The sequence below is a fragment of the Sesamum indicum genome, linkage group LG4, assembly GCF_026168435.1.
Source record: "Sesamum indicum cultivar Baizhima isolate 11 linkage group LG4, ASM2616843v1, whole genome shotgun sequence".
Taxonomy (NCBI): domain Eukaryota; kingdom Viridiplantae; phylum Streptophyta; class Magnoliopsida; order Lamiales; family Pedaliaceae; genus Sesamum; species Sesamum indicum.
The window spans coordinates 4,305,285-4,332,361 of record NC_142660.1 but is presented as its reverse complement, the minus strand read 5'-3'; the positions used below and the strand labels follow the sequence as shown (position 1 = coordinate 4,332,361).

The following is a 27,077-nucleotide window of genomic DNA, read 5'->3' as shown; positions in this document are numbered from 1 at the left end:
ACAACTAGGAGGTATGTTCAGATCTAATAATTACCTTACTCTTTCACCAGATTTTATTCCCAGTGTGCAGAATGTTTGGCAACATGACATTATTGGAGTGCCTATGTACTCGATTACGCGGAAAGTAAAAGCTTTAGAGCTAGTATTCCGACAGCAACGGCGCAATAAAGGAGATCTTTTGGAGAATGTGTGCCTGGCTAAAGGATTCTTTGAGGAAGCATAGATCTTGGTTAGCTTTGATAGACAGAATGACCTCTTTCTACTCCTGGAATACCTTTGTCGTTTGGTATACACCAAGGCGGCAAAAATGGAACAAATCATGTTACAGCAGCGAGCTAAGATGTAATGGATGAAGGATGGGGATCAATACTCACGAGCCTTCTTTTGCTAGATAGCTCAGCGACGTGCCACTCGGAGAATCTTGCAAATAAATGATGAACATGGGACCACCTACTCAGAGCCAGGAGCAGTTATTCATGAGTTCGTCTCCTTCTATTAGGCTCTGTTAGGCGGAGAAAGATGGAGACAGGTGATAGATATCCAGTATCTGAGGCCATAGGCTAGACATGTCCTCAATCAGGAGGAAGGGCTTCAGCTCCTTACACCCGTCACTGCAGCTGACGTCAAACAGATAGTGTTTGACGTTGCTGAAGATAAAGCACCTAGACCTGATGGGTTCTCATCGATTTTTCATAAAGCTGCCTGGCCAATCATGGGTCCGGAGAATACGAAGGCAATCTTCGAGTTCTTTACCACGGGAAAACTACTGAAGCAAATCAACACCAAACTTCTTGAACTTATCCCTATGGTACATGCCCCTATGATGGACAAATTTTTGCCCTATTTCGTGTTGTAATGGTTTATATAAGATTATTGCCAAACTTATTGTATAAAAGTTGAGTACGGTGTTGGATAAGTTGATAAGCCCTTGTCACGCTGCCTTTATTCCTGGTCGTAGTATTGGAGATAATATACTCTTAGCACAAGAACTATTTATAGGCTACAATCAGGCACGCCTACCTCCTAAATGTGCACTGAAAGTGGATATCCGAAAAGCTTATGACACGGTAGAATGGGATTTTCTACTTGCAGTGTTACACCTGTTTGGATTCCCGACTATGTTCATTAGGTGGATAGAGTAGTGTGTCACGACACCCTTATTTTCCGTCGGGTTGAATGGGAAACCTCAGGATTTCTTTACGGGATCGAGAGGGTTACGGCAGGGGGAGCCTTTATCGCCAATCTGTTCGTTCTCGTAATGGAGGTTCTGCATTTGATTCTTCTGTAGATGATTGATCAGGACATGCATTTTTCTTTTCATTGAAAATGTGAGCCTTCTTGATTATTTTAGCTTGGATTTGCAGATGATCTGTTGCTGCTTTGCAAAGCTGATATGCACTCTATAGGGGTCTTTAAGCAGGGGTTGGACCTATTTGCCTCTTGGTTAGATCTCCGGCTTAATGTGCATAAGAGCCATCTTATAATCTCTCGATCTGCACAAGGGATACGCGATCAACTGTTAGTGATGCTCGACTTCCAGGAAGGGCACCTTCCGATGAGGTACTTGGGACTTCCTTTACTTTCCTCTAGATTATCGTTAACAAACTGAAGGTTGGGAAGGAATGAGATTATCATATGATGGGAGGGTACAAATTATTAAATTTGTCTTATGGCATTAAGTATATATTGGGCTTCTGCATTCTTCCTACCTAAAGGTGTTATAAGGGAGATTGAGAAGCGTTTGAGAGCTTTTGTGTGGAAGGGCACAACAACCAGTGGATATGCCAAAGTAGCATGTAGGGATGTCTGTGGACCGGCGTCGGAGCAAGGTCAGGGCCTAAGGGACATCGCTACTTTAAACCGTGCGTTAATAAGCAAGAAGCTGTGTGATGTTATCCGATGTGATAGAACATCAATCTGTGTAGAATGGTTATTTAACAGGCGGCTATGTGATAAATCTGTATGGACGGTCATTGACAATGGGGGTTCTTTGGGCTGGAGGAAACTTCTTCGACTACGCCCCTTGCTTCGATCAATGGTGGACTATTAGATTGGTGATGGGAATTCATTTTATCTATGGCATGATCTATTGCATCACCTTGCTCCTCTTATTGAGATATTCCCACGGGATCCACGTCTGCTTGGGCTTAGGACAACAGACAAGCTCAGCAGTGTTATTATGGAGGGGCAATGGCGTTGGCCTCTCATTATGGACATTGAGTGCTTGGAGATTTTGCATGCATTGCCAATAAATCATGGCGAGAAAGATCGCATTATTTGGCGATTCGAGACGGTAGGACCCACAGTTGCATCTCTTTACAGGCTATTGGACCCACCGTGACCCAAGGTAGGTTGGTCTTCACTACTCTCGGGTTTTCTGAAGATCCCCAGGCATAATTTACTCCTATGGCTTGCGATTTATTGAAAAAACTATCCACAGCTGATAAACCATGGCTATCATATTTAGGCACCTATATATTATGTGATGAGGGCGCAATAGAGACACATACTTATCTATTCTTTTTCGATGCCATTATACCAGAAGATGCCTGACAACGATTCGACGACTTGTTCAATTTGAATGGCCTAATAGTGAATGGCCACGGGATGTTGAGTGGGCTTTAAGGAAATGGAGAGAAAAACATATCATTAACTTGGCTTATCGTGCACTCCTTGCTGCTTGCATTTATCACATTTGGAGGGAACGAATGATACTTAAAAAAATACAAATAATAAATAAAAAATGCATAAACGACTTTTGTGGCTTAAGGTAGAAAGAAAAAAACTAATAAAAATGTAGACCACGAAATTATAACATTTTGATTTTGTCCGAATCTGCTTTGCTCGTTGTTCCTTCTCCAGATCTGAGTTCACGCAAAGATCAACTTAAACCTCCTCTTCCTTCATCCACATCACACGTCGGATGCATAATTTTCAATACCACTATTAGATGACTTTAGATCTGGCAATCGAAACTATTTTTATTGAACAAAATGGATTCGATTCTCACTCTCAAAGTAGTGAATCGGATTTAATTAGCTTTTTCTTGAAACTTATTCATGAAGAACTTGATGGAGAAGGGAAGAGAGAGTAGTGGATGGATTGTGAGAGATGCAGAGTAGAGAGAAAAAGGTAATTTTTCAAAACACTGAGATGAGAGATGTTGGGAAAAATAATACACTTGGTGTGTTATACGTCATCATGGCCGAGTGGGGTCTGTAGAGGAGTCTCAACTCCTCTTTTGACCTAGTCACTCTCAAAATCGGCTAGGACTTTAGTTAGGTGGATCGAGTTTGGTTTAATTCAACAACTAAATCAATTCAAGCCCAGCAAAGGTCCATCTGATTTTTAAATTGACCTAATTAATTTTAAGGCCCAATAGGAGTTGAATAAATTTATTTAATCCAATTAAATAAATTAAAGTTCGAGTCCAATATTTAATTAATATAATTAACTACTTGAATTAAGCTCAATTAAATTAATCAAACAAATTATATTGTGCTAAGCCCCAACTTTTTTTGAGGAAAAAAGCGGTTGGAATATATATTGCTAGCAAAAATAAAGTTACTACTAGGCAACAATACAAGCAATAAAACCAGAAAAAGGAAGTCAATAATACTAAAGCCCTAGTTAACAATCCAAGCTGCTAAGCCCAAATTTAATTAATTCAATTAATTAAATTCTGACTACACTTCTCAAGACATATAATAACCAAATTAAAGACACAGTCATCTTTTATCAAGCCCAAGATACGATAATTCACATATCACTTTAAACATTGAAAGTCGAAAATGGATACAATACACTATTACAATGATACGCTTTACATTGTAATTTTAGTCATGTAATTATAGATATTTGGCATATTTGTAAGATTTATAATTTGCGATTTGATTCATTAATTTTGTAAATTTTATGATTTGAGGATACATTTTGCCAAAAATTTGAAAATTAGTTGAAAACTACATGTGCAAGTCACGAATATATCCTCAAATTTACATCAACACACAAATTGCACGTGCTAATTTTCGTCAAATTTAGAAATTTCGAGCAAAAAATGTGTTATAAAATCGCAAAAATTTTACGAAGATAATACATCAAATTATAAGTTTCATTTTTTTTAAGGTCCAAAACGCCAATTATCTCTAATTATAGGACAAAAATTTTCAATAGAGCCTTTATAATATGTAATTCAAAATGATGCCATTAATCAAACTCATTATCTGAAGGTAATACGATTTTAATCTAGAATTATTCCTTTTAAAGAAGTTTATGTGTCATTTCAGACATAAAAAGTAGAAAATTACAGGATCAAAAATATATTTAAACTTTCGAAAACAGTATTTACACATTAGAGAATTCACAATATAAACAAACTAATGAATCATGCACTAGTTTAGCGAAGTTAATCATTAGAGGCTTCCCGTGAAGAACGTGGTCTTGCAACCCTACCTCGCCAGCTTTGTGTCCTCGATTTTGTTTAAAGTGAACAAAGGCGTAGTGATGCACGGGGAGTGAGTTAACACTGATCACTTCTCCATGAGCGGCAAACAGAGATTTTAACTCAAAATCTGTCACTTCTGGTGACAAATTGCCGATCGCAACTTGTTGGATGGATGAATCTCCTGCTGGAAATCTTTGACGGTCGGATCGTGGTTTTGTGTAGCTTCGGCCGCTGATTTTACATGTGATGCCGTTAAACGGGTCAAGTACACAGAACAAGAATAATAATGGACCGACAGAGGCTCCCATGTGAATAAAGAGATTTGTGTGCAATGGGGATGTGGTGGAGTGAGGTTTTGTAAGTGTATGAGTGGGGTTGTTACTGCAATATTTTGTTGGATTTGTTTGAATTTAATGAAATTTACTGGCTCTTGGTTGTATAGTGCATTATTTGGAAATATGATAACTTTTATCTTGAATTAAATTAAAATTCTAAATTGGTTCTATTACTTAATAATATTTATTAGACTTGTCTTCTATAAACACTAAGAAATATTAGTATGACATTACATTATTGCAAGAGCCGATCAATTCTATGCGATTTACTGCTTAAAATCTTTCGTTGTTTTATTAATTTTATGCAACTTGACGTTGAAAAATCTTCCTAAAATCTCTTATTATAGCTAAAATCATTTCATGTTTTGAATTCCTGACTAAGTTCTAAACTTTCAGTCAACGATGTCTTAGCCTATCACTCATAGGTGAACTAGATTTCATGAATAAGTGTAAGATGATGGGTTCGAATCCCACCAAACAAGTGAGTATTTGACTCACTTTATGTGTTTTTATAATTTCTTTTATTATTCTTTGTTATTTTAATATATGAATCGAATATCAATATAGTTTCAAACTAATCAATTTATTTAAATATTGATGTTATTGTGTGATTACGATATATATATATATATATAATAGATTCCTCCCAAAAATTTTGAAAAATATGAATTAATTTCCCATCAATTTTTGCATTGTTTGACAATTTTTAAATTTGGGTTCTTTCTTATAAAGAGATTGGTGTAATTTAAGTTGTTTGGCATTTGGGTCCATTAAGAATTAGAATTTGCGACTTGGCCCATTAGTTTTGCATATTTCATGATTTGAGGACACATTTTGTCAAAAAGTTAAAAATTAGCTGGAAAAACACATGTGCAAGTCATGAATATGCTATCAAATTATTCTAGCACATGACTTGCACGTGCTAATTTTCGACAAATTTAGAAATTTCTAGTAAAATACGTGTTAGCAAATCATAAAATTTACTATGATATGCTTAACTTTTTGAAGGTCCAAAACGCCAAACACCTTTAATTATAGGACCAAAAATTTAATAGACGTTACAATATTCAATTCAAAATGAAGCCATTAATCAAAATTATTATCTAAAGTTAACATGATTTCAATCTAGAATTACTTGATAACTAAACATTCAACTTGCTCCATAAATATTTATAAACATTTTGTATGTGTTTTTAGATATTAGTGCTTAATAATCTCATTTGATATGCAATATTTCTTTTAAAAAAGTTTATTTTGAGACATGGAAAGTAGAAAAAAAAATAGAGAAATTAAAAAATTAAAGATTAAAAAATTACCATCCGGTTTAGCGAAGTTAATCAAAAGAGTCTTTTCGTGAACAACGTGGTCTTGCCGACCCTACCACTCCAACTTCGCGCACTCGATTTCTTTAAAGTGCACAAAGACGTACTGACGCAAGGGGAATGAGTTAATGCCCATCACTTCTCCATGAGTTGCAGACAGAGATTGTAACTCAGAATCTGTCACTTTTGGTGACAAATTACCGATCCACAAGTTGTTGGATGGATGAATCTCCCGCTGCAAATCTTTGACAGTCACATCGTGGTTCTGTGTAGCTTGCGCCACGGATTTTACATGTGGTACCATTAAACGGGTCAAGTACAGAAACAAGATAAATGATGGGTCGTCAGAGATTCCGATATGAATGAAAGTTGAATAGAAATAGATTTGTGTGCGATGGGGCTGTGGTATTTGTAGTATGTATATGGGTGTTGTGGTTATTGTAGTATTTGTTGAATTTATCTTAATTTAATGGCATTTGGTGGCTCCTAGTTATACTATGTATTATTTGAAAATATTATAACTTTCACCCTGAAATTAAATTAAATTTCTAAATTGGTCCTACTACTTAATGATATTTATTAGACTTGTTCTCTATAAACACTCAGAAATATTAGTCTAGCTTTATATTATACGGTTTCATGCAATTTACCTCATGTAATATTGTAGTTGTTCAAATTATCCTTTAAGAGAAAAAAAATCAAATTACCTTCCTATGTTTTTTTTAAATAGAGCAATTTTTACGTTCATTTCTGAAAAGGTAACTTACTTCATTTCATAAAATATAGTGAAGTATTTTGCTATTCTTTCATAAAGAATAATTTGTTCATTTGCAATATTACTTACAGCAGGTTGCGTGAATTCGTGTGTAATTAATCTTTATTTATTGATTTGTCAAGCAATTTTGTCTTGGGATTTCCTTAGACAATAAAGTTAATGCTTTCATTTTTGCATTACTTAGTGTTCTTTTTTTATTCTTTTCATTGTATTTTATACTTTGAAATTTTAAAATTATTTATTAATTCCATGCTATTGATATGATAAAGGTTATGTCCTCATTTTATGATTGTATATATTATGATAATTTTATTACACTTTCTACTATCATTATTACTGCTTAAAATCCTTCATTCTTTAATTGATTTTATGCAAGTTGCCACTTAAAATTCCTCATAAAATCTCTTATTATAGCATAAATCATGTCAAATTTCCAATTCCTAACTAACTTCTAAACTTAGCCTATCACTTATAGATGATCTAGGTTTCATGAACAAGCCTAAGATTATGGGTTCAAATTCCATTATTTTTTACTTACTTTATGTGGGTTTATTATATTCTATTTCATTATTCTTTGTATTCATATATGAATTTAATATCGATATAATTCCAAACTAATGCATTGCGATCAATTTAGTAAGATATTATTATTACCATGTAATTACCATTTCAATATATATATATTAAACAAAAGGTTCACCCAAAAATTTTCAAGATATGAATTAATTTCCAGTAATTATTTGCATTATTTGAAAATTTTAAAATTTCATTAATTGATGTATTAAATTTCTATATCTATAAATAAAGGATGAAATTTAATGCTAATAATTGTACCAAAAATTTAGATTCTTTGCTTATAAAGAGATTTTGTGTACGTACCGGCCGAAGGATGGTGATGGCACTAGTGTGGATGGTTGTATTGGTGCATTGGATACTGTAATTTGGATTTATTTGAATTTAATTTAGTGTGGTGCCCTCCAACTATACTATGGATTATTTAAAAATATGGTCACTTTCGTCCTAAATTAGAACTTGCGATTTGGCCATTAATTTTACAAATTTCATGATTCTATGACATATTTTCCCATATATTTAAAAAGTAGTTGGAAAATCACATGTGCAAGTCATGTATATTCTTAAATTTAAGTCAACTAAAAAATTGCACGTGCTAATTTTGGACAAATATAGAAATTTCTGTCAAAATTTGTTAGAAAATCGAAAAAATTTATTAAGATGATAGTTTAAATTGTAAGTTCCACTTTTGAAGGTGTAAAACGCCAAACACCTCTAATTATATGATAAAAAGTTTACAACAGAGCCTTTATAATATTCAAATCAAAATGATGCCACTAATAAACCTTATTATCCAAAGGTAACACGATCTTAATCTAGAATTACTTGATAACTAAACATTCAGCTTTCAGTGCACAAATATTTGTAAACATTAATCGGTTTTAGCGAAGTTAATCATTAAAGGCTTCCCATGAAGAACGTGGCTTTGCAGACCTTGCCTCGCCAACTTCGTGCCCTCGATTTCTTTAAAGTACACAAGGCATAGAGATGGAAGGGGAATAAGTTGATGCTGGTCACTTCTCCCTGAGCGACAAACAGAGATTTAAACTCATAATCTGTCACTTTTAGTGACAAAATGCCGGTCCACAAGTTGTTGGGTGGATGGATCACCCTCTGAGAATCTTTGACGGTGCATCATGGTTCTGTGTAGCTCCAGTCGTTGATTTTATATGTGATGCCATTAAATGGGTCATGTATGGAAAACAAGATAAATGATAGGTCGTCGGAGGTTCTGATGTGACTGAAAACCGAAATAAAAAGAGATTAGTGTGCAATGGGGAGGTGGTGGAGTGAGGTTTTGTAAATATTTAAAAATATCATAACTTTCACTGTGAATTAAATTAAAATTGTAAATTGGTCCTATATGTTACTTATTAAAAACATTCTTGTGTTTCTAATCTAAATTTGTTGATTTTTCAAGAAAATTTCTCTTGGAATTTCTTTTGATACCAAAGTTAATTTTTTTATTTTTGCATATTTGGTATTCAACTTTTTTCTTGTCACTATATTTTATAAAACAAACCATGCTAATGACATGATAAGTTTATGCCATCACTTTATGATTGTGTTATGATAATTTTATTACTCTTTCTATTAGTATTAGTACTATTTTTGGTTATATATTGCAAAAGTCGACCATTTTTATTCAAAAATTTTTTGCTTAAAATTCTTCATTGTTTTATTGATTTTATGCAACTTGCCCCTAAAAAATCCTCCTAAAATCTCTTAATATAGTCAACATCATATCAAATTTTGAATTCCTGATTAACATCCTAACTTTCGGTCGATGATATCTTCAAATTCACACCAGCACATGACTTGCACGTGCCAATTTCTAACAAATTCAAAAAAATTTATCAAAATGTGTTAGTAAATATAAAAATTCCCTAAGACAATATATCAAATTGTAAGTTTCACTTTTTACAGGTTCAATGACGACAAATACCTCTTATTATAGGACAAAACATTTCAATAGAGCCTTTATAATGTTCAAATCAAAATGATGCCATTAATCAACCTTATTATCTAAATGTAACAACACGATCTTATTCTCAAATTTTTTTATAACTATACATTCAACTTAGTCCACAAATATTTTTAAACATTTTGTGTGTGCTTTTTGATATTAGTGCTTAATAATTTCATTTGATATTCGGCATTCTTTTTAACGAAGTTTATGAGTCAATCAAACATGGAAACTAGCAAAATTGTTGGACAAAAAATAGCCTTCAAAAAGTGTATTAACACTAACCAAAAATAAAAAAAGAAGTAGAGAAATCGCAAAATAAAAAAATAAAGAAATTACCTACCTACTTAGCGAAGTTAACCATTAGAGACTTCTTGTGAAGAATGTGGCCTTGCAGACCCTGGCTCGCCAACTTCATGCCTTCAATTTCTTTAAAGTGGACAAAGTCATAGTGATGAAAGGGGAATGAGTTAATGCTGATCTCTTCTTTATGAGCGGCAAACAGAGATTTTAACTCAAAATCTGTCACTTTTGTGATAAATTGCTGATCTACAAGTTGTTGGATGGATGAATCTCCCACTGCAAATCTTTGACAGCCGCATCGTGGTATTTTGTGTCTTCCACTGCTGATTTTACAGGTGGTGCCATTAAATAGGTCAAGTACAGAGAACAAGATAAATGATGGGTCATCGGAGGTTTTGATGTGAATTAATAGTTGAATAGAAATAGATTTATGTGTAATGGGGATATGGTGGTGTGAGATTCTGTAAGTGTACAGGGGTTGGTTACTGTAGTCTTTTGTTAGATTTGTTTGAATTAATGACATTTGGTGGCTCTTGGTTGTACTCTGTTATTCACAAAAAATTAAATTAAAATTCCAAATTGGACCTATATTATTTATCATAAACATTCTTGTATTTCTAATTTTAATTTGTTGATTTTTCAAGCAATTTTATCTTGAAATTTCTTGACTCTAAAGTTAATGCTTTCAATTTTGCATTGCTTAGTCTTTAATTTTTTCTTTCTTATCATTATATGTTATAAGATCAAGCTTTGAAATCTTAAAATGATTTATTACTTCCATGTTATTGATATGATAAAAATTTATGTCTTCACTTTTATGATTGTATTATGATAATTTTATTACTCTTTCTATTATCATTGTTACTCTTTTTTGTTATATATTGCAGGAGTCGACCAAATTTTTACAATTTACTGCTTAAAAATTCTTCATTGTTTTATTGATTTGATGCAACTTGTCCATGAAAAATCCTCCTAAAATCTCATATTATAGCCAACATCATGTCAATGTTCGAATTCATGACTAACTTGTAAACATTTAATCATCGATATCCTCAAATTTATACCCGTGCTAATTTCGATCAAATTTGGAAATTTCTTTGAAAACAATAAACAACAAATTTACTACAATAATAGATCAAATTATAACTTTCACTTTTTAAAGGTCGAAAATGCCGAATACCTCTTATTATAGGACAAAAAAATTCAATAGTGCCTTTATAATATTCAAATCAAAATGATGCAATTAATCAACCTTATTATCTAAAGGTAACAAGATCTTAATCCTGAATTGCTTGATAACTAAATATTCGTCTTGGTCCATAAATATTTATAAATCTTTTGTGTGTTTTTTTCGATATTAGTGCTTAAAAAGCTCATTTGATTTGCGACATTCCTTTTAAAGAAGTTTATATGTCATTTTAGACATGGAATGCAGCGAAATTACAAATAATATATTTAAGCCTTGAAAAACAGTATTTACACGAACAAAAAACAATAGAGAAATCATGAAATAAAAAAATTAATAATCACCAACCTATTTACGAAGAATGTGGCCTTGCAGGCCCTGCCTCACCATCTTTGCGCCCTTGATTTCTTTAAAGTGGACAAAGGCTTAGTTATGAGATGGGAATGAGTTAATGCAGATCACTTCTCCATGAGCAACGAATGGAAATTTTAACTCAGAATCTATCACTTTTAGTGACAAATTGCCGATCCATAAGTTGTTGGATGGATGAATCCACAGCTGCAAATCTTTCATGGCTGCATTGTGGTTCTATGTACCTTTCACCGGTAATTTTACAGGTGGTGCCATTAAACGGGCCAGGTACAGAGAACAAGATAAATGACAGGTTGTAGGAGGTTCCCATGTGAATGAAAAGCTAAATAGGAAGAGATTTGTGGTGCAATTGGGATATGGTGGAGTAAGGGTTTGTAATTAAGTGCATGGCCGGGTGGTAACTATAATATTTTATTGGATTGTTTTGAATTTAATGGGATTTGGTGGCTCCTGGTTGTACTCTGTATTATTTGAAATTCTTAAAATTATTTATTAATTTCATGTTATTAATATGATAAAGTTTATGTCCTCACTTTATGATAATTTTATTACTCTTTCTATTAACATTATTACTGTTTTGTGTTATATATAATAGGACTTGACCAATTTTATACAATTTACTCTTAAATTTCTTCATTGTTTTATTGATTTTATGCAACTTGCTACTGAAAAATCCTCCTAAGATCTCTTATTATAGCCAAGATCATATCAATTTTTTTAATTCCTTTCTAACTTCTAAACCTTCGGTCAACAATATCCTCAAATTTACACCAGCACATAACTTGCAAGTGCTAATTTTTGACAAATTTGAAATTTTCTATCGAAATAGGTAAGCAAATCGCAAAATTCATTTAGATAATAGATCAAATTGTAAGTTTCACTTTCTGAAGGTTCAATAGAGCCTTTATAATATTATATTCAAAATGATATTTACCATTAATGAACCTTATTGTCTAAAGGTAACACAAACTTAATTAATCTAGAATTACTTGATAACTAAATATTCAACTTGGTCCATAAATATTTGAAAATATTCTCTACAAAAAATAAATATTTGTAAATATTCTGTGTTTTTTAGATATTTGTACTTAATAATCTCATTTGATATGCAACTTTTCTTGTCATAGAAGTATATGTGTCATTTGATATGCAACTTTTCTTGTATAGAAGTATATGGTTTTTGTACTCCTTCACTACTTCCAAGCGATCAGGTGATAGGGGTTTTTTCTATCTTTCTACCAAGCCTAAGTGTAGATATTTGGAACCCTTGAAGTCTAATGTCGGCCCCTGGCGTGAGAAATACATTTTTGTTCGACCTCCGCCTGGTGTAGTATGGCCCATCAGGTTAGAGTGGAACAAATATAAACCATCACCAAAAACAAGTGCAGGGTGGCTGGAAGGTTACCAAATAAATAGCCTGACGGCTTATAAATACGACCCGAAGAAGCTTTTAACAGAGAAGGTTTTGTGGTTCGCGCGTCTATCTCCAGCACCCCTCCACATCACAGAGATCTTAGGTGATTTTCTATTTCAAGTGCTGATGCATCTCTTTCATAATCGAATAACTGACTTACAATTGTTTTTCCTTGTCTTGCAGACGAATTAGTCATGAACTCACGACTGGCCTTACGACTGAAGGCAATCCAGAATAAGACTGGGGGACAACAGGTCGCTCCTCTTCCTGTCGACACTCCTGCTACAGCGACTATGTCCCCTTCCCCCCTTCGCGCCTTGATCCCCACTGGTCCATCAAATGTCGAGCACAGTACCCTGCCACACGACCCGATTTAAATTGACAGTGAGGGGATTCCTGTTAACGAGTATAATTTGGAAGACCTGGATTTACATCTGGACGACGACCAAAGCGAAGGTCAGAATGCCGATCAAGGCCAGGATCAGGGCGACCAGGACGGTGAGGGAACGAGTTCGAAGAAGGGGAAGAGACATCACAAGCGCAAGGGTAAAAGCCCTGTTGAACCCAATAACTCAGATAGCCGCCGATGCTAAGGTGGGGGAACTCGTGGCCCAGCTTGCAGAGAGGGACAGAAGGGATTGAGCTCACGTGGAGGAGATGCAGACCCTGATCGAAGAAGTCCAAAAAGTAAAGGGTCAGCTTACTGCCACGGAGGTTGCATTCTCAGATGGGTAGAAAGAGGGGTTCGCAGCTAGGAGAGAGGTCGGACTGGCAAAGGGCCAAAAGGAGGGTTTCAAGACTGACCACGCTCAAGGATTAGAGGAAGGCCAGGCTGGTCGAATCACTCTAGAGGAGCACCATCAAGCCCTTGCCAGCTCCCGTGTTCCTGTAGCTCGAGATTTTCTAAAGTCTGGCACGTTCAAAACAACTGTCGAAATCAAATCTGCCGACTTCATCAACAAGGGCTATAGGACATGTGTGGCCCAAATCAGAACTTTGGGTGGCTTCGCAGATTCCTTCGATGAATCGATTGGACATAACCTTAGATGGGAAGCTGCAGCCATACCCTGAAGAGCCCGCTCCTGAAGATGACGAGTTCTCCACCTTGCTGGACGAGATAGAACCTGATCCTTAGTGGATAGCCTCCAGTTCCTGAATTTTTTGTACCTTGGGGTCGAATAGAATATTCTGACTATTTTGTACTAACCACCGAACAAAACGATCCTGTAACTATTATACCATTTGGTCAATACAACTCTTTTGAGATCGGTTCTCTGCTTCGCAAATTTATTATCTTTTGCATTCTTGTCAATATCTGTGCTGCATACTTAACTTTTTATCATCGATACTTTAAGGGTGCGTCTTTTTACAGATCGCACTTTATTCGACGCCTCTTTTTCAGTTGGCGTTTGGGGGGTGCGTCTTTCTCAGATTGCACTTTATTGGACGCCTCTTTTTCAGTTGGCGTTTGGGCGTGCCTCTTTCTCAGATCGCACCTTGTTGGACGCCTCTTTTTCAATTGGCGTTTGGGGTTTCGCTCGAGAAGTCCAAATAAAAGACAGTAATCGTAAAAAATACGCACAATTTTCGAATTGACATAACGTAAAAGACAGTAATCGTAAAAATGATTCTTCGAGCAATTGATGGCCTTTCGCAGGCACCTTAGATATGATTTTTCGAGCAGTTGATGGCCTTTCGCAGGCACCTTAAACATTATTCTTCGAGCAGTTGATAGCCTTTCGTAGACACCTTAAACATGGTTCTTCGAGCAGTTGATGGCCTTTCGCAGGCACCTTAAACATGGTTCTTCGAGCGGTTGATGGCCTTTCGCAGAAACCTTAAACATGGTTCTTCGAGCAGTTAATGGCCTTTTACAGGCATCTTAAATATGGATCTTCGAGCAGTTGACGGCCTTTCACATGCTCCGGATATACGATCTCCTCAGTTATGCATAAAACTTTTTCAGATTCTGGATATTCCACGGTCGTGGTAAGTTCTGCCCTTGCATATCCTGCAATTTGTACGTACCCTATTTTCTAATTTCTATGACTTTGCACGGGCCTTCCCAAGAAGGGTCGAGCTTACCCACGTGCTTTAAAGCCTCTACTTTCTTGAGTACCAAGTCACCCACTTGCAGTAGCCTTGGTCGGATTTTGCAATCATGGTTTTTCATCATCAACCCCTTGTGATGCAGAATTTTTGCGTACGCGGTATCCCTTTTCTCTTCTATCACTGTGTAGTCAAAGCTTCGTTCACTGTGTTGTTTGATTCGGGGTCATACATTGCGATCTCTATAGGGATTATTGCTTCAGTACCATAAACCAAGCAGAACGGGGTCTCACCTGTTGCTGTTCGGGGTGTTGTTCGATATGCCCACAGGACTCCCGGTAACTCTTTGTAACGTCCGTAGAATTTTTCACGTAATTGGGAGATTAATTGGTAATTATTAGAAATTCAAATTTAATTAGTAAACAAATTATAGATTGAATTTGGAATATAATAACACTTGAACGGATTAAATTGGAGTTCGTTATAATATTTAGGGCAAATTATAGTAATTAAGAAATTAGAAAGGATGTAATTGGTATTTTAAGAAAAGTTTAATTAAATATAAAATAATAATAACGTTTTATGTACATAAATAATTAATATATTTATATATATATATACATATATAATGAATGAGGAGAGAGAGAGTTTGAAGTGAGGCGGTGGGTCCTCTTCTTTACTCCATCTCATTTTAAAACTTACACACACATGCACAAGAATACACACACATTTACAGAACACACTTATACATACACAGTTCCGCAATCTCAGGTATGAAGTTTTGATTTTAATTTATATTAATTTATATAATTATATTATTTAATTAGTTCTTTTATTAAATATAGTTTATATTAAGCGGTGAACTATTTAATCGGAGTATTTTATAATTTTGGCTATTTAAATTAGTGTCGTATTAAATATCACAATTGCTATAAAAATGATATAGTTGGGCAATTAAATTATTTGATTTGTTAGATTTAATTATCCTTATAGTTAATTTATACAATTCCATCGGAATGATTAACCAAATATGTAATTCTATGTATTGTTGCTTAATTAAATTGTATAGCAACGGTAAATTGACAGGAAATTCACAGAAATACTTCGGAAGTTATATTTTAGGAATATTATATTATTAAAGAGGAAAATGAGGTTTCAATGGTAATATAATTTACGAATGCTATTAAAAATGATAGTTATAAATATATAAGGGGTTTGATTAAGTGAATTCTTATGAATTATTTGGTAAATTAAATATATTGATTATACGTATTATAATTTATTATAGGACGTGACGACAAGGTAGAGGGTTGAGCAGTCCCTCGTAAAATAGAAGCATTTTGGGATATAAGGTAAGTATAGCTAATTGGATTTATATATATATATATATATGTGGGTGTGTGTAGTATTGTATATATTATATATATTGGTTTCTTGGATGCGATCATGGACTTGGCTTTATATTATTATACGTGGCTTTCGTATATTGATTGTTTACATAATTAGTTGTGGATTATTTGAATATTGGTGAAATTGTTACTATGTGGTATGTGATGGTAATGTAGAGATATGCGGGATATGATTATGGGATAATAATATAATTGATTGTTGATGAAATCTAATTGGGAGTTGTTATTGAGAAAGTGATTATTATAAAGAATAGAATGACGATTGTGAATGGAAATAAAAGATGATGCTTACCTAGTTGGAAACACAGTCAATAGTTTATGAAAATGTGATTGATGATAATGTGATTGATATTGAGATATGAAAAATATGTGAATTAAGCTAGGTACCATGGCGCGTAGGGTACCGGGGTATTCCGGGGCAGCAGGGAATATCCTGTGCTTGTTAGCTACGCACTGGGGTGGTGTGGGGGTACCATGTTTGTTGTGATGTCCTGTGCTATATTGCTACACAGCTGGAGTAAAAGAGTGTGGGGATATCACACAACGGGTATCCTGTGCTGTATATGATATGATGATGGCCGGCGAAACCATTGACTGATGTACTCCAGTTAGAGTAAGTGGGGCCCTTAACTAATAAATGATAACGGATGAATATTATGTCGTGGATTGATTTACAGTTGTGAGTATGTATTGTTGCTTATACTTGATGTTGCTGTATGACGAATGACTGTTGTCGGTATGACTGTATATACGTGAATCTTTGTCTGTGTATATATATATAGACTGATTAGCTATACTTATTGAGTAGGCAGCTCATTCCGTGCCACGTACTTTTCAGGAGATAGGTCACACTGATTAGCCACATTGGACTTTGAGCGGTGCCGTCGTCTTTATTAGATGGGTCAGCCGTGACTTCTGAAGCCAAAGTTTTTGATTGTTGGGTTGTAAATATTCTGGTCTTTTGTCGAAATTTGTGTTTAAAAGTTGTGGTATGATTTTTCTTGAGGTTATGTACACGAGAACATGTAGTGAGGGTAAATATTACTTTTGGTGGTATATATTATCTTTTGTGACATATAATATTATATTGATAAATTAGAATTTATTTTACTGATTGAAATAGAATTACTTATAGAATGAGTTTTGATTAAAGAAAGGATGAAATAGAAATGATTAGATGTAGCGAGTACGGGGTGCTACACTCTTCGACCCAAGACCCCTTATTCTCAAATCGCGTTTTTAGATGCTGCAGATCGTTCTGTTCGTCACTTCCGTTTGCCCATTAGCCTGGGGATTCGCGATTGATGTAAAATGTTGTGAGATCTTGAGCTCTTTGCACCATTCAGTGATTTTTCTTCCATGAAACTGAGTCCCATTGTCAGAATGAAATTCTAGGTACGTCGAACCTACATATGATGTTCTTCCATACGAAGTTGATGACTTCTTTCTCCGAAATTCTAGCCACGGCTTCTGCTTCGGCCCACTTAGAGAAGTATTCCATTGCTACAATAATAAACTTCTTCTGAGCTTGAGGAGGAGGGAAACGTCCCACAATATCTATCCCCATTGGTCGAAATGACATGCTATCTTGATCGGCTCAATGGGGGTCGTCGGTTGATGGATCATGGACACATATCTCTGGCAGCTCTAGCACTTTCTTACTAGCTCCTTTGTGTCCTTTATCATTGTGGGCCAAAAGTATCCTTGGCGCACAACCTTCTTTGCTAGCGACCTCGCGCCTGAATGATTTCCACAACTGCCCTCATGGATTTCTCGCATCATGTATTCAGCTCTTTCCTCGTCCAAGCACTTCAATAGGGGTTCATTAACCATTCGCTGGTACAACTGGCCTGATAGCAATGTGAAACTTGCGGCTCGAAATCTTACTCTTTTAGCTTTAATGGGATCTTCCGGCAAGGTGCCGCTCTCCAAATACTTTATAATTTCATCTTTCTAGGATTCAACCCCAGATATTGCCTGCACCTCCGCTTTACCCGAAATGGCTGATTGCTCTCGGACCAAGGGTGTAACCTTGCGATCCCTTATTCTAGACATTGCTGCTCCGAACTTGGACTAGGCGTCTGCTTTATCATTTCTGCCCTGGGAGCTTGAGAGATGGAACACTTATCAAATTTGTCCATCTAATTCTTAACGATGCCTCTGTAGGATGTCATCGTCTTTTCTCTCGTCTCGTACGTTCCTTCAATCTGCAGTGCAACTAGCTGGGAATCTGTGAAAACCTCTAAGTCTCTTGCTCCGGCTTCATACGCGAGCTCTAGTCCCAGAATCAATGCCTCATATTCCGCCTCATTATTAGTGACCGAGAACGATAATCGAGCTGCGACTTCGATCTCCACCTCCTCGGGTCCTTGGATCAATATTCCAGCACCCCCATTATTAGCATTTGAGGATCCATCAACGTGCAACATCCATTTGCAATTCTATCCTTTAGGATCGCTAGACAACTCCATCATAAAATCTGCTAGCACGTGTGCCTTCTGCACTGTTCTGGGCGGATATTCAATGTCATATTGCCCCAATTTGACCGCCCATTTAATTTACCTTCCTGAAGCTTCCGGCCGAGACATCACATGCTTCAAAGGGTGATTGGTCAGCACCACAATCTTGTGCGATTGAAAATATGGTCACAGCTTGCGGGCTGTGATAACCAGCGTGAATGCCAGCTTTTTCATCTCTGAATATCTCAATTTCGCTCCATCTAATATCTTTGACATAATAAATAGGGCTTTGACTCCCTTCTTCTTCCCGCACTAGCACTGAGCTAACAGCGCTCTCGGACACAGCTAAGTACCGAAACAGCGTTTCCACTTCCTTAGGATTTGCGAGCAGTGGAGGCCTTGTCAAATAATTTTGAGATCTTGTAGAGCTTTTTCGCACTCTTCATTCCACTCAAAATTTTTTGTCTTTCTCAAGATTTTAAAGAAAGGTAAGCTCTTATCAGCGGATCTAGAAATAAATCGGTTCAGTGAAGTGATCTTACCCGTCAACTTCTGTACTTCCTTGATTGTGGTCGGCGATCTCAAGCTCATGATGGCTTCAATCTTCTCGGGATTAGATTCAATTCCTCGTTCACTGACCATGTATCCCGAGAACTTGCCTCCTCCTAACTCAAATGTACATTTGTCCGGGTTCAACTTCATTCTATACGTCCTCATGATGTTGAATGCCTGTTCGAGATGTTCGAGGTGATCCTGCGACCTCTTGCTCTTGACCAATATGTCATCGACATATACTTCCATGGTCCTGCCGATGTGCTCGTGGAACATCTTATTTACCAATCACTGATAGGTCGCACCTGCGTTCTTCAAATCGAATGGCATTACACTATAACAATAAATTCCATTATTCGTAACAAAAGATGTCTTCTCCCGGTCTTCCTTGGCCATAAAAATTTGATGATAACCTAAACATTTCGAACCCCACTGTAGAATCTACCATGACATCAATCCGGGGTAAGAGATAAGGATCTTTCGGGCAGGCTTTATGCAAGTTTGTGAAGTCCACACACATCCGCCACTTCCCTGAGGACTTACGGACAAGCACCACGTTAGAGAGCCAATCAGTATATTGAACTTCAGATTCGTACTCGGCTTCGAATAGCTTGGCGACCTCCTACTCTATAATTTTGTTCTTTTCTACCCCAAATGACCTCTTCCTTTGCTGGAGCGGTCATGCTGTGGGACCGACATTCAACCTGTGCACGATCACTTCAGGGTTGACACCTGTAAAGTCTGACGAGCTCCACGCGAACATGTCTACGTTCCTTCTCAAGAATTCGATCATGGTTGTTTCCTTTTCTCCCATGTTTGCCCCAATTCTCGTGGTTCTCCCCTGTTCGCTTTCAACGAGTTGTACGGCCTTACACTCATGACTGGGTTTCATGTGTTTAGCTACATATGGCCGCGGCTTGGTGTATTCCCCAATCTTTCTTTTCTTCTGACTGGATTCTCCTTTCAGCGACAAGTTGTAACATTTTTTGAGCTTCCTTCTGGTCGCAGGCCACCTCTCCTATTCCATTCTCCGTGGGGAATTTTATTTTCATGTGATATGGCGAGATGACTGCTCGAAATAAATTCAGACCTAGTCTGCCCAGAGTAACATTATAAGCAAATGGGGTATCCACTACCAAAAATTTTACCATCAGGGTTTTTCATTTCGGCTCTTCACCCATGGACACCGACAGCTCGATCATTTCGAGCGAAGCTACCTCACTCCCTCCAAAACCGACCAGAGGAGTCTTCACAGGTTCCAAACGGGCATTCTCTAGACCCATCTTATCGACCATACTCTTGAAAATGATATCCGCAGAGCTCCCGCTATCAACCAGTACTTTGTGAACAGTAAAATTCACTATGTCGAGCTTGATGACCATCGGATCGTTCATGTCTCCACTATCCGCTGGTCTATCTGAACTGTCAAAGGAGATGGCTTCTTCTTCTTCTACTTTCAATACAAACTCCCCTTCTCTGCTCAACCCCAATGTTCGGGCACATCTCTTTCTCGTTCTTTGTGAATCTCCTGCGCTGGACCCTCCAACAATTGTGTATGTCACCCCCTTCGTTGGTGCACTGCTTCTGCTAGCGGGGGCCTTATCCGTTCTGGAAGGGCCAGGATTTCGATCCCGGCTCCTCGACCTGCTCCTCCTTATTTCATCTTTGTTGATCTTGCAATTGGCAGGGACCTGATCTCGGAAATACCCCTGTCTCACCAACCTTTCTATCTCATCCTTTAGCTGAAAGAATTCCTCCATATTGTGTCCCCTTTCATAATGAAATCTGCAATACTTGTTAGAAAATTTTCTTAGAGGGGGTATACCTGGTGTGCCTTGGCCACTTCAACGCATCTGCATTTTCGACCATCATCAAGATTTTTTCACGCGACATAGCCAATGGAGTGTAGTTGTGGTATTTGGGCTGGTACTTCGGCTCTTTGGGTCTGTCATTCTTGGCCCTACTTCCACCGCCTTCTCTAACGTCTCGCGATTGTCTGTATGCTTGCTCGCGCTCTCTTCTCTCAAAATCCTTCATTGCGTTCATTTCTTCCTCGTCTATATATTTCTGAGCTAAAGCCATTAGCTGCTCCACATCACCCAGGGGATCGCGCGCGAGCGCAGATGTAAATGCACCGTTCTTCAGACCATGTATCAGAATGCTCACGATCATGTTGATTCTTAGCTCTTGAACCTCCAACGTTTCATTATTGAATCCCCCCATGAAGTTCCTCAGGGTCTCGTCCTCCCTCTGACGGATGTTGAATAGGTGGGTTGCCGACCTCTTCTGTTTTTTCTTGCTCGCAAAATGAAAGGAAAATTTCTGCACGAATTGTTCATATGATTCAATACTCTCTCGGGGCAAACTGGTAAACCATTCTTGTGTCTTCCCTGAAAGTGTGGTGGTGAACAACTTTGCCATGATGGGACCTGGCTGTCCGTATAAATTCATCACCATCTCGAACGCTGCAATATGCTCGTGTGGATCCTTCGTACTATCATACATCTGCAAATCAGGCACTCTAAATCCTGGTTCGACCACCTGAATCAGTATGTCATTGCTGAATGGAGAATTCTTGTTGTGGGACACTATCTCCCCTCGTTTCTTCAATTCATCAATCTATTTGCTTAGGAGCTCTATCTGCTTTCCCACGCTTTCAACCTCCGCTTATGATATTATGGGCTCCCTCTTTTTTGCTCAGACATGACTACTAGAACCGGGCTCCGATGTTGTTGGCCTCTTACTTCGGTGTTTCGGCTCACTTGGCTCTCTAGACTCTCTATGCGGCTCTGTGCTTTCAAACAGCTGCCTCCTAACAGTTTCCTTGAACAACTAAATTTGTACGACCCATAAATTTAGCAGCATTCAACTAATTACTGTGAAATCATAGCTTCTATTTCGAATAAAAATCCAAAACTCAACACTCTACCAAGTCATTTACGTTCTCATTGTAATCAAAAGGAGAAAAAAGAAAGAAGTAATAGCTTGGCATGTGTAGTTGATCTTGCTCGGAATTAGCAACCTGGAGTGAGCGACCTCACTACAGTTGACTAACCCCACCAAGACCAAGTATTTGGGATCCTGAGAATAAGATAAGTAAAATGAGCTCGTCGGGCACATCCCCGACAACGATCCTCTGACATTCAAGTTGGGCATGATCGAGGAAAAAGTATGCGATTAAGGGTGTAGGTCGAACTAGTTTAGCATTAATTACCACGAAATGTGGCGTCTTGGGGTATTTATAGGGCTTAGCTGGATACTGTTGAATGGGCCACGTGGCCTTATCCTGCTAGCTTACATCTCAAATCGGACGATCATCATTGTCTGGGTCTTCAAGTGCACGGCCAGATTCGGGTCGGGTCGGCTTCGACCCGCCCGGTACTAAAGGCGCGGATCCAGGGCAAAAGACTAAAATGCCCTTAATGAAGGGTATTTTGGATATTTCAGACATATTCTCATCATTAGTTGTATCCTGTTTCGTGGGAAATAATGGTGATGGTCATGAAAGTGCAGCAGCAGTCCAGCATCTCTGGAATCCAGGCTCAAGAAAGAGGAAAACACGCTATCCATACAACAAGCTTTGATAAGTGAAAATCCACTTTCTTATGCATATATATTTTTTATGTGTCCAGCTGAAAATTGTTACGTTTGACAGGTGTCCAAGTTGGTTGGGGTTCAAGGTGTATAGTGGGCTGGTTCGGTTCAAGACCGAGACGAACCAGCCTGAAAAAGTCCACCCTAGGACCGACCCGCTACTATTCATAGTCGGTCTTAGGGCAGTCTTGGAGCTCTAAGTGTTCCTCAATTGTGTCCATTTTTAAACCGAAGTTCAGTCCATGGACCGGCCCGATTGAGGACCAAGCCCAAACCAATCCCGCATTTGGTACGCATGTGTTTGTTTTATTTTTTTATGATATTGAAGTGTTCTTATACAGAATTACTTAAATGTATAATTATCTTATGAAATAAATAAATAATAAGTAAAATCACATAAAAATTTATATACAGAAAAATAATAGTGAAGAATATATAATCTTTTTAAAAAAAGGCCCAATAAGCCCGGTCCAAGGCCAGGTGGTCCCGAGTCACTGGGTTGGGCTAGTCCCATGTATTGATTCCTAGGACCGGCCAAGGACCAGCTTGGTCCCAAGCATGCCTAGGTCAAACCAACCCCCTTTTTAATTGGTTCAATACGGTCTTGGGTTGGGTTAGCCAAGCCTAGCCTATTGTGCATCTTGAGTTGTGGTTAGTTAGGTTGTTAGTTGATTATTCCTTTTTCCTCGCTGTTTCTGGACCTATTTTAAAGTCGAGCTTCCTTGAGCTCACTACTGAGAATAATTGAATACAATCAATACACAGGAAATTTTGCTCATAACATTCCGTGGCTTCAACAAATTTTTTCACTGCAATTACAGTTTTCAACATGGTATTAGAGCCTTCTTTTGATGATCTCTGCATACTTCTCTCATCAATGTACAAACCTTGTTCTATTATATTCCTCAATGGCGCCCAGAGGTTCAGAGGCAATGGAAGGGAATGTTGTGGAGACTCAGACTGCTTCGGTGAATCAAAGTGCAATTGTAAACCAAACAACGGTAGATATGACTCTTACTGAAAACACCGAAAAATGCGAGTGGATCGGCCCAAGAATGCGCAAGCGGAAGCGGTAATGCGAAAATTCATGAATAAAAATGAAACATAATAAAACCATATTTCTAAGGGGTGTACCCTTGAAGTTTCTGAAGATATAGTTTATCACAATACCAATAAAGTTAAACGGGGCTAATGGTAAAAGAACAAAAAATGGAGGTACATAAATCATAAATCATAAATCAAAACTTACCTCTTTGATTTGATTTACTTCGAATCTCCTACATTTGGTTTGTTCATGCAAGGCTTCAACATAGAGGCCCTCTAAAGTTACATCCATACCACACCAGAACTGGGATCCCTCAACTCAATTTGCAGAAAAGAAATTGGAAAAAAAAAAACAGCAAGTGTGTATTGGAGAGGGGCAGCCGAGTGGATGTATTAGAATGTGTCTAGGTTCATCCTGTCATCCATAAGGTAATAAAATCCTTTATTTCAAATAAAGGATGATTGACATTGCACTTTCCAAAAGTGAATTTGTTAGTCAATAATTTCCTTTTTTAAGATTTTCCACCAACTTAGTTATGGTCTTTGCATTGGCCGATTTATTAAATAAAATACAAGGCTCAATAATTTTAATTAAATCTAATTTAACTAAAGCCAATTTAATTAAGTCCATCATATATTTAATACGGATTAAATATATGAGTCCAATAAGCTTTTATTAATTACTAAGTCTAACTTATTAAATAATAAGGGCAAGCCCAATAAATTAATCTTATTAATTTATTCTTGGGCTCCTCCATCCAATGGACCCCTCTCATTAATAAGTAATTCAATTACTTATGGAATTAATTTCTAATTAATTCGTCGTTCCTTCTTAGTGATTTGTGTGTGACTCTTTAGGTTCACCTTTCAACTAAACTTGTGCTGGTGTTAAACACTATTATTAAATAAATCAAATTTAATTAGTAATTCTCGATCAACCCTTGATCAAGAAAGCCCATCACTATGGGTGGCGGTCTAGCAACAGTCCATGACACTAGAGACTAGGCGAATATCCATATGAACTTTTAGACTCTCGAGTCCATACGGGTACGGTCCTTCTGTCTACCGTCTGCCGGCCTTAGTCTAGGGCATGGAATTGGGTGTCGGTTCCCATCCTGGACTAGGCGTCTATGCTTAATACATGAGATCGTGTTACGTCAAATTGCTCAACATAGGAATCTCTTTTTCCTATTTGATCAATTAATGGCCACAACTTTATAGAGCGTAAACGTATCTCCAAGTGCATAGGAGATACCTCTGTCACGTTTTGACAGGGGACAATATTCTCACTACATTGCTTTGACTGTACTGGACAAGGCTTATGATGACCATGTTTGGGATGATCACCTCTCGAACAAATCTAAGATACAGTCATCGCATGCACGTGACTGCGTAATTCCTCATGTCTGAGGACTACTCCTGTACTATCGAAGCCGGGGATCTAAGTCATACCGACCAAGCCTCCGAGCTTCCATATAACCATTCCCGCGAGTCAGTTTAGTCGATTCGACACCTAGCCAATCAACCTATTAAGGTTGCATAGACGTCCCACGTCTGTCGTCGATGAAATACGGCATTGATCAATTGAATGCAACTCTTAGTGCAAGTCTTCATAGAACACTCAATGCCGGTCCTCAACTTGGAACATTTCAGATCCAACCTTAAACAGTTAGTTTCATGACCACCATCCAATGCGCAGTCCAACTATTTTACGGTTGTTAAAGTGGTCTGTGGGCTTTGTTGTGATGTTTGAAAGAAATGCAAGCAAATGTGCAATGAGCACAATAAATGAAATGCTAATAGAGAATACTCATTTTAATCACTGAATAATATTATATAAAATTAAGTTACCGGCATAATAGATTACAAGTATGCCAATCTAATTGGCTTTCAGGTCACATATTCTAACACTTACAACTTTATTCATCCGACCATCCTACCTGGATAGCAGCTCTTGCTGCGAATATTTAAGCTGGAATTTATATATATGGAAGCTTGGTTCGACCTGCCGAACTTTCAGAGGAGTTTAAGAAATAGAATCGTATTCATTCCATGTTGACAACTTGGATCCTAAATTCTATTTCAAAGGATATAGTTGAGGCATTCATGTATGTGAGTTCAACAAGGGATTTGTGGATGGAATTAGAAGCTTGATATGGAGAGAGCAATGGTCCATCAATCTATCAATTACAATGTGAGATCAGATTCATCTTGCAAGGAAATATGTCAGTGACAAATTACTATACCAAATTAAAGAAATTGTGGGATAAGTTGGCCTGCTTCGCACCAACTCCTAGATGCGCATGTGTTGGACTCTACTGCTTGTGATGGAAATAAACCTAATAAACTTTCATTAGTTCATTTTAGTTGTAACTCCAGCCTATCTTAGCAATATCATGTAATAATGACGTTTGGTATAACGGACAAGGCCATTTGTCCAAGAACTGAATGAAGCATATTCTTCTACTACCCTGGTCTCTGATTCTTAAAATGTCATCTATAATATCTGTCCCTTAGATAAACTTCATAGATTACCATTTCATTCCAGCAACATTCGCTCCAACTCCATCTTCGATCTTATCCATGTCGATATTTGGGGACCTTATAGGCAACACACAATCTCTGGGTGTCAATTTATTCTCACTATTGTTGATGATTTTAGTAGAGCAACTTGGACATTTCTAATGAGATACGAGACTCTATATCCTATAAAAATTTTGCATCTTGTTCAGACACAATTTGACAAGAGAATAAAGTGGGTGAGATCAGATAATGGCTGGAATTTCTCAACGAGCAATGTCAAAATTCTTTCATATCACCGGGATCATTCATCAAAAGAGTTTCGTGTATACACCACAACAAAATGGAGTAGTGAACCGTAAGCATAGGCATCTTTTAGAGGTATTATGTTTCAGATTTTACTTCCTAGGAAATTTTTAGGTGATGCCATTCTTTCAACTACTTATCTCATAAATAATTTCTACTCTCCTCTTCTTAATTGTAAAACACCATTTCACATTCAATACAATAAGCTAACCTCGTATGAACACCTTAAAACATTTAGTTGTCTTTATTTTTTTGTCAATAAATCCAAATTTAATAGGCTTGCCTCTAAATGTATCTTCCTGGGTTACCCCCTGGTCAAAAAGTAATATAAAGTTTATGATCTCAAATCTTACCACACATTTATGTCTCGCGATGTTAAATTCCATGAGTATGTGTTTCCTTTTGCTCATGTTAATCCTACTCCTGCTCATTGTCCATTGTCAAATATTCGACT

General features: G+C 37.1%; 1 protein-coding gene and 1 long non-coding RNA gene across 2 annotated transcripts; one reads left to right on the top strand and one right to left on the bottom strand.

Moving 5' to 3' along the window:
* Positions 1 to 15,434: 15,434 nt before the first annotated feature.
* LOC148788283 (uncharacterized) lies at positions 15,435 to 17,217 on the top strand. The gene is made up of 3 exons (XR_016065343.1): positions 15,435 to 15,510; positions 16,028 to 16,091; positions 16,987 to 17,217. It is a non-coding gene; the product is annotated as an uncharacterized LOC148788283 (long non-coding RNA).
* A 3,102-nt stretch (positions 17,218 to 20,319) lies between these two features.
* On the bottom strand, positions 20,320 to 21,664 carry LOC148788282 (uncharacterized). Its single transcript, XM_088879966.1, has 2 exons — positions 20,985 to 21,664; positions 20,320 to 20,929 (listed from the first exon to the last, which is right to left on the bottom strand). Exons 1-2 carry the CDS (start codon positions 21,662 to 21,664, stop codon positions 20,320 to 20,322), a joined length of 1,290 nt encoding a protein of 429 aa, XP_088736092.1.
* Positions 21,665 to 27,077: the final 5,413 nt, after the last annotated feature.

What these genes read in the sequence shown, in the direction of transcription:
- LOC148788282 (XM_088879966.1), bottom strand. Translation starts at nt 21,664, where the DNA reads ATGTATGATAGTACGAAGGATCCACACGAGCATATTGCAGCGTTCGAG. An exon ending in AAGTGGCCAAGGCACACCAG is followed by an intron (nt 20,930 to 20,984) that starts GTATACCCCCTC and finishes TCATTATGAAAG; the next exon opens with GGGACACAATATGGAGGAAT.